Below are 13,533 nucleotides of genomic sequence, written 5' to 3' on the forward strand. Positions count from 1 at the left end.
TTCTGGAGTGCGCACCCTTCTTAGGTGATATTAAATAATACTAGCATTATTCTAAACATCTGAAATCGTCCATGTTGTCTAGAACTCATGACCCCATCCAGGCAAAAATCATAACACGCAACACGTTCCTTATGCCAGTCGCAGACATCTAGCTCAAGCTGCGGTCGACACTATCAAGAAATCTTCGGGGCTAGTCAGCACATCACCAAGCTATCAGAAATGAACTTCTCCAACTCAACCAAGTCACGCAAGCCGTCAAACCCAAGAGTATTGCCACAGAACGCTGGTGAAACATTACCACACCAAAAGACCAGTTACCTTTGTTTCTATTCTGACCCAACACTACCGAGCTGACCCATTTCTTCTAATCCTCCTCGACTTGTCTTTAGGTTAACACTTTGCCTTATCGGTACACAATGATCCTAAGTTAAAGCTCACTGCGAAAGACCCTGGCACGAACCACGTCGTCCAAAAACCCTTAAACCATTGTATTTCCTCTAGAGCACCCAACAATGCTACAATCGAGATACCCACTTTGAAGAGACCTTTTGTGAATATTAAGATGTTCCTCTAACCTCTCTGATACTGGAATGTAGATTTAACAATGATACAGATATACCGCAAGTTCCAGCACCATTCCATGAAAATCTCAGATCTTAGTCATGTATAATTCTGGGGAACCCCTCAACACTGAATATATACCTCAGACCCAAGACTGATATAACACTTGCCTATGCAATTTGATGGACGATAGTAAACTCCCCCACTTGATGCGGATTCATAGGGAACAACATACGATGATCCATATTACCAACTTTCAAAAGCTCGTACAACACCAATCAGATACACGAACCAGTTGCATTGCATACTTGAACAACTAAAGATCTACCAACACGTCTGCGTCCTTAGTTTAGACAATACCTCGAGATAATGATCAAGCATCTATGGCCCCCTCATAGACCATCCGCAACATTACAAACCGTCAGAGCATAGCTGATACCGAGCGCGCAACATCATATATGAGTGGATGAAAAGGAATATAAAATATATGCTTCAAGCTAAATAAATGTCGTACGATAAAGAATGAAATGAGTGGTTCCTAATAGTTCAGTAGCCTCTCGAAGATAAGTACAGACTTCTCCATAGCGATCCATATGACTCTACTAAACTTTCTTATGACTCGTAGAACCTATGAACCTAGAGCTCTAATACCAACTTGCCATCACTCCAATTTCCCACCTTAGGATGTCGTGATGACACCTAGCCTCTAAGACTAGATAAGCCTAACACATGCGGATGTAATAACAGAATTGACTATTTAATCATTTATCATAAATCGTTAAATAACATACATAGCAGCAAGTGACCAATAGTTATACATTTCCCAAAATCGGTAGTACGGAGTCAAAAGCACTACTAAAACACACTAAATTTTTTAAACATAATATTGTTTTGAATTACAATTTAATATTAGCATAATGAAGTAAGATGGTGACTCTAAGGCCTACGAACGGCAAGCATGTATATCTTAAAGTCTCCTTTCGCGCAGATGCAACCCTTAACAACACAATCAGAATATCCGGATCTGCACAAAAATGAGCAGAAGCATAGCATGAGTACACCAAAACGGTACCCAGTAAGTATCAAGCCTAACCCTAATAGATTAGTGACGAGGCCAGGTCAAGACACCTACTAGACATAGATATATCTGTTCAAGATATACATAAGTTAACAATGGAATGAACATCAATGTAAGAACAACAACAGAAAATTTATTGATTTAGAACCAACAATAAGGTAATAGAAACATAAATGGCAGCAAGTAGTAAATTAGTAATAAAGAAACAACATAATCAGAACACCGATGAGATGTAAATGAACTCAAATAAGGAAAACAAACGGATGATAACTGAAATAATCAAACCACTCCCAATGCAAGGACTTATAACAAAAATTACCATGAGGCACCTCACCTCATAAACCACAAGTCATGAACCATAATTTTCAAATCTTACACATATGGCGCCTCGTGCCCATAATAACAATCACCTTCGCACAGCAAAGCCTACGTGCTACCATGTTATAATGACCTGGCCGGTTGTTTTGAGTGTTGTAGCTCCATTCCCTCATTTATCACTTATTCTATGCTCAATTATTGTTATGTGACTTACCGGGGTGGTTGATTTGGTTACGGGGATGTTTCAGAATGAATTGGGACACTTAGTCCCAAGGTTGGAAGCCTAAGTTGAAACAGTTGACTAGATATTGACTTATGTGTAAATGGCTCTAGAATAGAGTTTTGATGGTTCTGATAGCTCTGTAGGGTGATTTTAGGCTTGGGAGTATGTCCGTATAGTGATTTGGAGGTCCGTAGGTGATTTTGGCTTGAAATGGCGAACGTTGGAAAAATGAAAGTTTGGAGAGTTGAAAAGTTTGATCGAGAGTTGACTTTGGGGTTACCGGGCTCGGGTTTGGTTTCGGAAGTTGGAATAGGTCCGTTTTGTCATTTATGACTTGTTGCAAAATTTTAGGTCAATCGGAATTGATTTGATAGGTTTCGGCATTGAATGTAAAAGTTAGAAGTTCATAAGTTCATTAGGATGGAATTGGAGTGCAATTCATGTTTTTGATATTGTTTGAGGCCTCGACTAAGTTTGTATCGTGTTTTAGGACTTGTTGGTATATTTGGTTGAGGTCCCGGTGGCCTTAGGTGTGATTCGGATAACGTTCGGCGCATTTTGGAACTTGGAAGATTGTTGATTTTGCTGTGTTGGTGTCCTTGTACACGATCGCGAGAGGAGGATCGCGATCGCGCAATGTTGTTGGGGCAGTTGGATTTTTTTGTGCTATACGTTCGCAAACTTGGGTATGTGATCGCGTAAGTTGGTGAGGCAGTGAATCATGAACGTGTGGGTCTAGTTGCACCGCGAAGAGGAAAAGATGAGACTGGGTTTACGCGAGGTTGTTATTCGCGATCGCGTAGGTCAGGGGTGTTTGGTCTTCGCGTTCGCGTGGGTCTGTGTGCGTTCACGTAGAGTTAATTCTTGGAAACTTAGTTTTGTGCTTCAGGATTGCGTAGCATTTTCCGCGATCGCGGTTGAGGACTTCTGGGGAGAATATAAAATATCAAAAACGAGGGTTTGAGCCATATTTCATAATTTGATTTTTGGAGCTCGGATTGAGGCGATTCTATGAGAGATTTTTAAGGGAGCGATTAGGGTAAGTGATTCTTACTCGGGTTTGGTTAAATTACATGAATATATCATTGATTTCATTATTTAATTAGTGTTTTTGGTTGAAAATTGGGGGAAAATTATAGAAACTTCCTAGGCTTTAATTTGGGGATTTGAAGGTCGAGTTGTAATCAGATTTGAGTAATTTTGGTATGGTTGGACTCGTGGTTGAATGGGTGTTCGGATTTTATAAATTTTGTTGGATTCCGAAACGTAGGCCAGTAGTTCACTTTTGGAGTTGACTTTTGATTAAGAACTTAGCTTTTTCATATAGAATTGATTCCTATAGCTTGTGTTGATTGTATCGAGTTGTTTGTGGCTAAATTCGAGGCGTTCAGAGGCCGATTTGCAAGGCAAGGGCATATTGGAGTAGAGATTTGCACGGTTTGAGGTAAGTAACACTTCTAAACTTGGTTCTGAGGGTATGAATACCTGAATTTCATGTTGTGTGATCGATGTTGAGGTGACACACATGCTAGGTGACAGACGTGTGGGCGTACACCGTAGTAATTATGATTTAGTCAATTTTGTGGGACTACGTAGTCACCTTATCTGAATATTATTAATGTATTATGTGTGTTAGAGCACTTGAGCTGTGATTTATGTTAGAAATTATGTTTAGGCTATGTGCTGGTACTATTTGGACCCACAACGGTCGTTCTTTTGTTGTTGAGTTATTTCCTTAATTTGCAGTTATGTACTCAGTCGCATTCATCATTGCATATCATATCTCAGTCTCTGTTATCATTTATTGTCACATCATGTATCATTGATTTGGGTTGCTTGGCATGAGTGTTGTGAGCCTGGGAGACTAAAGAGATTGATGGCTAAGTGAGGGCGAGGGCCTGTTTGTGAGCGATATTGATGGGATCGGGCTGCACGCCTAACATGTACTATTAACTTATAATGGGATCGGGCTGCACGCCACAATAAGTATTATTGACTCATGATGGGATCGGGTAACAGATTTAATAGCACTTGGGTAGGATCCCCCCTCCGGAGTCTAACATACCAACAGTGAGCGTATGTTCTATTGATTCATGATGGGATTAGGCTGCACGTCGCAGCGGGTACCGTACAGTGTTGAGTGACTGAGTGTGATGCGTGAGAATTGAGACAGTCAGGTTGAGTACTCTAAGAGTGTGAGTACGTGAGGATTTCATTATGTTGCATCACATACGATATGCATACTGGCATATAGATTTAGAGATGTCATATTCCTCATATCATTCATACTTGGCATATTTTATTCGTATTGAGCTTAATTGTTAACCTGAGAGCATGTCTACATTTCCTGTATTGTGTACGAACAGATTGTGAGTTGCTCTAAGATATTATCGTCCTATTTCCCGTCATTTATATACTGTTAAATCCTGTATTTGGAGTGTATTGGTTGATCTCATCACTGCTTTTAGCTCAAAGGTTAGACTTGTTATTTATTGAGTTGGTTATACTCACGCGATACTCTGCACCTCATGTGCAGATCCAAGTACTTCCGGGCACGGTGGTTGATGATTTCTGGAGCTTCATCATTCCGGAGATTATCGAGGTAGCTGCCTTGGCGTCCGCAGACCTTGGCTCTCCTCCTTTATCTTTAGTTTTATTTATACTGTTCTACCTTCCTAGACAGTGTTTCAGTTGTCAAACCGTTTTATTGTATAGATGCTCATGTACTTAGTGACACCTAGATTTCGGGAAATTCTGTATTGAATTGCGGTGTTTTCATTCAGTATTTATGAAATTTTCTTTCAAACTTATTTTACTATGTTTTCCAAATTTAAAATGTGTGGGTTTATTGTGAATGTCGACTTGCCTAATATTGCGATAGGCTCCATCACGACATGTGAGTTTTGGGTCGTGACACATGTATTTTGCAACCGTGATAAATATTAATTTAGATGAACGAAAAGTATATTTAGACATCATAAAACATAATAACTCTTGAATAAGGTAAGGTGTCAAATGAAATAATGAGTTTATTTTAGAAATCAAGTAAAGTAAAATAATATATAATTTGTACGAAACAGAGTATAAGATGGGTTTAGTTTAGAAATCAATAAAATTGAGTAAATGTATCATTTTTAAACAAAGCAAAACATAAGTTTAATTAACGAATTAAATATAAAATTTGTTAAAGAAAAACATGATAACAATTTTAAGTAAGGTAAACATCTAATAAGGTGATGAGTATAATTTGAGAACCCAATTATAGTGAAAGTGTGACAACCATTTAGAATAATAAGGCACTGAGTGAGATAACGAGTTCTATCTTAAGAGGCACATAGAATAAAACATGTTAATAATTCTTTTATTTAAACCATTATTTTACCAACAACTCAACAGAATATGATATAGTGACTCCACGCAATTAAATTCACATTGACAATCAATTCACCATGTTATGACGGAGGCACAAATTGGCATGTTAAAGCAACACAACAAATCACGTAGAATGCATGACTCACACAAGAAACCACAATCAATCCAACACTAAGATAACAACGAATACCCAAACACAAATAAAATGCGGATGAATGATTGAAGGAAGAACAATGACCGTTCAAATCAAAAGTTGTCCCAACATGGAATGTACAATGAAAATCATAACTGAAGTACCACCTCGTATTCACATTTCACAATTCAATCACAATCTTTCCTTATACCTCCGCATGAGCCTTACATTTGAAATAGGCTTTTAAATAGTTTTCCTGAAATAGCTACACATACTTTAACCCACCTTATGACTCCGCGTGGCTTCACGCAGTTTCCCTACAAGAAACACGCACATGAGTCCCACCTTATACCGCTGCATGCACATTAACTCCCAAGCCTTATACCGCCACATGCATGTCAATATCACATCACAATAACAACTCGCACCACAAGTGCCCATATATCATAATTTGCCAATAATCAACAATATCAATATTTGCACAACAATAGCCCATGGCTCCACCACAACCGGTACAAGAATATCAACAATAACAAAGAATTTAAAATGCCCAATAAAGAAGATGTTTCAATAATAACAATTTCGCCCCAACATAATAACGGCCTTCACAACCTCAACACCAACAACTCCACAATGAGATAATGTATAACCATGATATTAAATACGAATGACTCACAATGGAGGAGATAACGTATAACAATGACTTCAAATAGTAGAAATCAACGAGAAAAGAGATAACATGAACAATAACTTCAAGTAATGATAATCAAGAATGAAGGGGATAATACGAACAATAACTTCAAATAATTATAATCAATAATGTAGAGATAGCATGTAACAATAAAAGAGGCATCAAGTTCAACTAAGGCATGCGAGCAATTTATCAAGTAGGATGTAGAACAAGTTTTAAACAAGTCAATTAAGGCATGTAAGGATAAACTAACACAAACAAGAATAGATTAACTAAGAGAATTTAGAACATGATATGGCATTTCAACTAAAGCATGGAAAATAGTCTAAGTAGCCTAAACCGGCCAAATACCATGTACAACCTGTGTACCCACTCGTCACCTTGCGTACACTATTTTCACATAGCAAAAATGAATCAATTAATACCAATCGTAAGGGATAGTTCTCCCTCACAAAGTTAGGCAATACACTTACCTCATTTAGGCCAACTCAACCCTCTGAAATAGCTTTTCCCCTAAAATTTGCCTCCACACGACTCAAATCTAACCAAAAATGACTTAAAAACTTCAAACAATGCAAGAAAAATCAATTATAATAAATAAAGTTATGATCTTTACATTTTTTTCAAAAATAACAAAACTCAATGCGGGACCCGACTTGGATTCTAAATCCAAACATTCCGGACCGAAGCCCGAACCAATACAAGCTCACACGAATGAAAACCGACCCAAATCGGAGTCCGATAGCTCAACCAATTCGCCAAAACATCGCTCTTGGGTGTTCATAACCCAAGAGTCCAACCCACACTAGTTGGGTCCCATATCTCCCGAAATTCTTCTCCAAAACTCGCAAAATTCGAGTATGTTGTTCTCCAAATATAGGAGAATAAAACCCCAAAAGGAATCGGGAAATAAACGTCTCTACCTCATTTTCAATTTTTTTTAAAATTTAGGACATAATCTTAGGTCTTGATTTAAAGAATTAAATGGGTTTTCAATTAAAATCATGGATTAAAGCTTAAACCAAGGGAATGAATCAAAGGAAATAGGTTATAGTTTATACCTTACCCCATGGAAGAAACTTGAAGAACATCCTTGAATCCTCCCAATCCCAAACTTTCATGATGAGAAAAACTCGAACAACATTTATAGCAAAAAACGTCCAGCTATTCTATCTCGTTTCTTATGTCAAACGATCCCGAAACTCACTTTTGATGCCCTTAATAGATTCCTAGTGAAATTTTAGTCAAATTAGGCTTTTGAATAACTCCATGTGACCTTATAATGAAGGAGATATGTTGGTTTCAATATTTGGAAATAATGCAGATTTGTTAAATACTAATTTAATGGCAATTTCGTAATTAATCTTAAATCTAACAACCCAATTCTTAGTAAAATGATCATAACTTCCTCATATGATGTCGCAACTTGATGATTTCAGTTGCTACGGTTCCAAAATTACGATACATATATAATGGTTTAATCGAAACACGAATCAAAAGCTGTTTACTCAATATAGTAACCTTTATGCTCAAATCGACGTCGAAACTGAAAACAATCACCATACTACCCAAACTTATCCAAAACTCATCAGAATTTAATCAAACTTCGTGGACGTGTCCAAAATCATCATACAAACTTAGAGAAATAATTAAAATCCAATTCCGAGTCTATTTACCCAAAAGTCAAAACTTGATCGACTCTTCAAACTTAAAGCTTCTAAAACGAGAATCATTCTTCCAAATCAATTCCGAATTGCTCGAAAACCAAAACCAACTATACACGCAAGTCATAAAATATAATATGAAGCTGCTCAAAGTCTCAAACCACTGAATGGAATGCTAAAGCTCAAAACGACCAGTCGGGTCGTTACATAAAATAGACAAAATCCCTCAGTCTAGGAATATAAAATGTGACAAATAAAGCTAAGTCCCATTTTCCAACCCTTTTGTTCAGGTGCAGAAGTCGCAAAAATGGCCTGGGGTTCGCAATTGCAAGCACTCGAAAACGCAAGCATTCCATCACAATTGCGGCACCTGACATGCCCAGGGAAAGTCGCAAATGCGACACTGACTTTGCAAATGCGACCAAATGGTCGCAACTGTTACCTACCCAACCCAAGCCTATTCTTCGCAATTGCGAGTAAGACATCACATTCGCGATACTTGAGCCATCCCTGCCTACTTCGCAATTAGGATGCTGGTGCTCGCAATTATGATAACTGGAGCACCAACACACTAGCAACCTGAAAGAAGTTCAATCCAATCTTAAATACATTTGAAACTCACCCGAGCCCTCGAGGCTCCACACCAAACATTCACACAAGTCTAAAAATATCATACGAAATTACTCGCGCAATAAAAACACCAAAATAACATCCGAAATCATGATACAAACAACAAAACATATGAAATTCAAAAGGAAACTCAAGAATCGCTAGAAACTCAACCAAGCATCCGATTCCTATCAAACCAACTCGGAATTACACCAAATTTTGCAAATAAGTTCCAAATGAAAAAATGTACCCATTCCAAGTCCCAAAACCAAAATTCGAACCCGATAGCTATAAAGTCAACCTACGGTCAAACCTAAGGAATTTTCAAACCTTCAAATTGTCAATTTTCGGCAAAACAATCCAAATCAACCTAAGAATCTCCTAATTCAATTTCGGATATACGCCTAAGTCCAAATCATTATACGAGCATGTTGGAACCCTCGAAACACCATTCCAGGTCATTTTCATAGAAGTCAAATCTCGGTCAATATTTCCACCTTAAGCTTCTAAACCAAGAACTAATGGATCCAAATTATTCCAAAACCTCCCCGAAATGAAACCAACCATCCCTGCAAGTTATAAAACAAAAATTACATATACGGGAAGCTTAAAAGGGGAAAACAGACTCAAATATACAAAACGGCAAGTCAGGTTGTTATACAAATACAACTGATACGTTAGCCTAATAAGATTATAAATCATGCGTGGAAAATCAACAACTTAGGACATTTAATACTTGCGGTCTTGAAGATAAAAGTGAATGCCATCTCCCCCCCCCCCCCCCATAATGTATTGGAAAACTTAAATCTATATGTCAAACACTGGATTGAATTGATGACATGAAAACCCTATTAAAATCCAATATACCAAATTCCGCTTGGCCCAAAGTAACCTTGACCCAATAATAGATGTGGAAGGCCTTCCTCCACAAGCTCTTTCTTTTGGGACAACTCATAAAATAGAAAGGATACCGAGTTTTTTTACGAGGATAACACAAATGATCCTTCCTCCCACATAATCAACAATTAACAAAATAATGTATCAAGAATTTCGATTTGATTATGATTAGTTTTTTCCCTATGAATCATTTTCATATACTGAACCTTTGGATGCAGTCGGGCTGTAGCTAAAACATTGGTAATTCCTACAAATTTATTAAGTAGTACTAAAATATAAGTAACAATTCAAGACTTAGTCACTATATTAAAGTTGTTGTTATGTGCCACATCCTATTTTTGAATATCTGCTTCTTCCCCCGCCATTTTTTAATTTTCGATAATACCCACCATTCACTCTCTACATTTTTCAGTTTCCATAGTCCGCACCCTCCACAAAATTCCAAGCTTTCCAACCCTCAGAAAACATCATAGTCTAGTACTCTTGAGGCCCCTGATGGCCTTTATCTTAGAGGTACTAAAATTTTTATATCGTGAGTCTAGATGATTTCACATGTTCTGAATCTGAGGCTGAATGTTTTATTTGTGAAACTCATCCTTTCTTTTATTTAATTAGACGTGATCAACCGCTTCAATTCCCTTCGTGAATTATAAATATAAACTTTAATTCATACCAGGATCTTGAACATGATAATCTTACATATAATCGATACAGAAAACATACCTGAAGTAGAAGTCATTATCACGAAGCGAAAGCGTTTATTGAAATTCGTTTCTCGCCCCTTGCCCTAGATTTCGTTACTGTCGCCTTTAGTGATAGAAAAGAAGAATATAATAGGCGATAACCCTAATGGGTGGAGAGATGATCAATTTATAGAGGTTGTCACTTAATCCGGTACGTCCATCAAGTAACCGATCGGGCGGACGATATTTGTCATTAATTAAATACTAATTAAGGGCCTTAAGTTTATTGGGCCATATACATAATTAGAAAAAATCAAGCATTCTCCCACTTGGCCCAATAATCACATAACATTAATATTTAATAACATACTTCTTTAGTTACGCATAAACAAATCTCTCGTATAATGTCCATCATACATACCATAATATGACAAACCGCTAAATGTGAGTTATGGCAGTTATACATATAATTTTGTCTACATACGCTATAAAATATTATGATCGACAATAATATTCCATTGAGACTTATCCTGTAATATCTCAAAATAATAATGTGTACACCATTATGAGAAATAGAAAATCATTAATGTATATCAGAAATACATAAATGAGCTTAGAGTGTCAAAACATCATAAATACACCCAAGACCCATTCTATGTACATGTTCTTTAAATATCTTTGGCCGTAAACCTTTCGTAAATGGATCTGCAATCATGAGATCAGTTCTAATATGCTCAAGTGACACTCTTTATTTCTGAACTTCCTTCTTGACAGTAAGTACTTTAATTCCATATGTTTGGCATCTTTGGAGTGCTTATCGTTCTTGGAGAAGAATATTACTGCAGAATTATCAAGTAAATTTTCAGTGGCTTGGTAATGGTGTCGACAACCTCAAGTCCTGAAATAAAATTTCGCAACCATAATGCATGAATTGTGGCTTCAAAACATGCCACAAATTCTTCTTCCATCGTAGATGTCGCAATGAAAGACTGTTTGGCACTCTTCCATGATATTGCTCCTTCAGCTAATTGGAACAAATAACCAAACGTGGACTTTCTAGTGTCAATACATCCAACGAAATATGAATCCGAGTATCCAATAGCTTCCAAATGCTTGGATCTCCTATACATGAGCATGCAATCCTTCGTTCCTTTCAGGTACCTCAATACTTTCTTTGCAACTTTCCAGTGATCAATTACCGGGTTACTCTGATATCTTCCTAGCATTCTGATGTGTGGCTATAATTCCATATTTTAGTACATTAATTACCTTGCATTTTATGTACTTTAATGTTAAACTACACTTTATTTGCGCGTAATGGAGTCTATTTTATGTGTAGGTGAATTGGAGATAAAATTAGAGCAAAATGAAGATTTAAAGATTAAAGTGTGCTCGAAAACTGTGCAAAGAAGAAAGAATGCATTAAGCAGTGAAAAGATGAAGAAGCTCGCGAGGCGATCCTTTGATCTCGCGTGGAAGCTGGCGACGCGAGCCTCTAAGCTCGCGTAGGAGCAAGCGTCGCGAAGGGTGAGGCGAGCTCGAGCTCGCGTGAGAGCTGGCGCCGCACAGTGTTAGGCGAGGTTCATCTCGCGTGGAGCCTCGCGAGGCATGGTCTGAGGCGCACTTACTCTGGTTTTTGAAGGCTTATTTTGTTTCCTGGTTTGACTAGGACTTGACCTATGTCGTTTAGGTCTTTTCCTACACATATAAATAGACATAAAACACCACTTTTGAAGAAGATTTTGGAGACCGGAAGCAAGAATAGCTCATGGAACACCAGTTGGGATCGATTTCATTCTTTCATCTTTACTTTATAATTTAGTTATGCAAAATATTTGGAATATTGTTACTATGAGTATGAGTAGCTAAAATCCTAATCTAGGGTTTTGATGGAACCTATTGGAGGATGATTTTCCTGTTACGTTAAAATAGATTTGCCGTAGTATTTTCTCTATTTCTTCAACTACGTTATTATTGTGGTTGGTTGAAGAGATCTCAATCGACTGTGCCTATTTAGTGTGTATTACTCAGAAGAGAGTGCATATTTAGATAGTTGTTGAACAACATCACTCCTAAAGTATATGAGGGATCAATACGAAGAGTTTAAAGGTGGGATTAGGAATAACGAAACCTTGATGCGATCCGAGTGAGCAGTAACTTAGTGCTAGCTAGCGTAATTCGGAAGAATATGTCCAGTAAATTGTGGTAGTTACTCTGGAGAGAATTACGACACTCAGAGAGCTCATGATCGGCATAGAAAACCTAGGCAAATATATAGGAAACGTAGCAGAAAGGATTCCGACAATAGGAGAAATCAAAACCTTAGATCATTCCAATTCCTGTCTACAACTTGTCCGTAGTTAGTTATTAAGTACTGCATTTTCATTACGTGTTATTTAGTTAGTAAACATCCAACTTGTTATTTTAATATTTTTGAATATTGATTGCGTGAATTTGTGCGAGTCTAGTAGCTGTGCTTAATAGGTTAATTCCCTGTGGGATTCGACTCCGGACTTGTTAACCGGAATATATTTGCAACGACCGCTTAGTCCTTTTTATAATGCATAGTTAAGCGTGATCAAATTTTGGCGCCGTTGTCGGGGAATTAACGGTGTTATTAATTACAGCTAAAAGAAGTGCTAGAATTCTTAGTATAGTCAATTTTCTTCATTTTTAAACTAAATACATTGAAATTCTAACGTTTGTAGTCTTGGGTGTTACATGTGTATGCCTAGAACTCCTCAAGAATTGTTGAATTGTTCGAAGCATTATTAGATCCTGAGAAAGTTTTCAAGGCATTAAATCGTGCAAACAAGAAGGGAAAACAGCAACATAACTCAACAGAATAAATCAACCAGGCATGGATGACAAAATAGAAAACAATAAAAACAATGCGAATGACCCGAACAATCAGGGTGTGGTGCCTCTTGTGCCAGAAGCAGCATTGTATGATTGGGCACAACCCATCGTCAAAAATCTGGAAACATCAATTGCAGTCCCTCAGATACAAGCGGAATCATTTCAAATCACAAACAATATGCTACATTTGTTACAGCACAAGGGACTGTTCTCAGGGTCTTACAGTGAAGATCCTCAGCAGCATCTAAAAGATTTCCTGTTGATATGTGTCACGCAAAGGCAAACTAATGTTACACCGGAAGCAATAAATTTGTTATTGTTTCCATTATCGGTGACGGGAGAAGCTCAGACTTGGCTTAATTCACTCCCCATAAACTCCATCACTACTTGGGAGGAATTAGTCAAGCAATTTTTGAACAAGTTCTACCTACCCAATAAGACTGCC

General features: G+C 37.5%; 1 protein-coding gene across 1 annotated transcript; it reads right to left on the minus strand.

Annotated features, from left to right (window-relative positions):
• Positions 1-11,065: 11,065 nt before the first annotated feature.
• LOC138894328 (secreted RxLR effector protein 161-like) lies at positions 11,066-11,455 on the minus strand. Its single transcript, XM_070179018.1, has one exon. It carries the CDS (start codon positions 11,453-11,455, stop codon positions 11,066-11,068), a length of 390 nt encoding a protein of 129 aa, XP_070035119.1.
• Between the last annotated feature and the right edge of the window lie 2,078 nt (positions 11,456-13,533).

This window comes from Nicotiana tomentosiformis, chromosome 6 (genome assembly GCF_000390325.3).
Source record: "Nicotiana tomentosiformis chromosome 6, ASM39032v3, whole genome shotgun sequence".
Taxonomy (NCBI): domain Eukaryota; kingdom Viridiplantae; phylum Streptophyta; class Magnoliopsida; order Solanales; family Solanaceae; genus Nicotiana; species Nicotiana tomentosiformis.

Bases quoted from the DNA above. Each gene is read 5' to 3' on its own strand.
- LOC138894328 (XM_070179018.1), bottom strand. From the start codon at position 11,455: ATGCTAGGAAGATATCAGAGTAACCCGGTAATTGATCACTGGAAAGTT.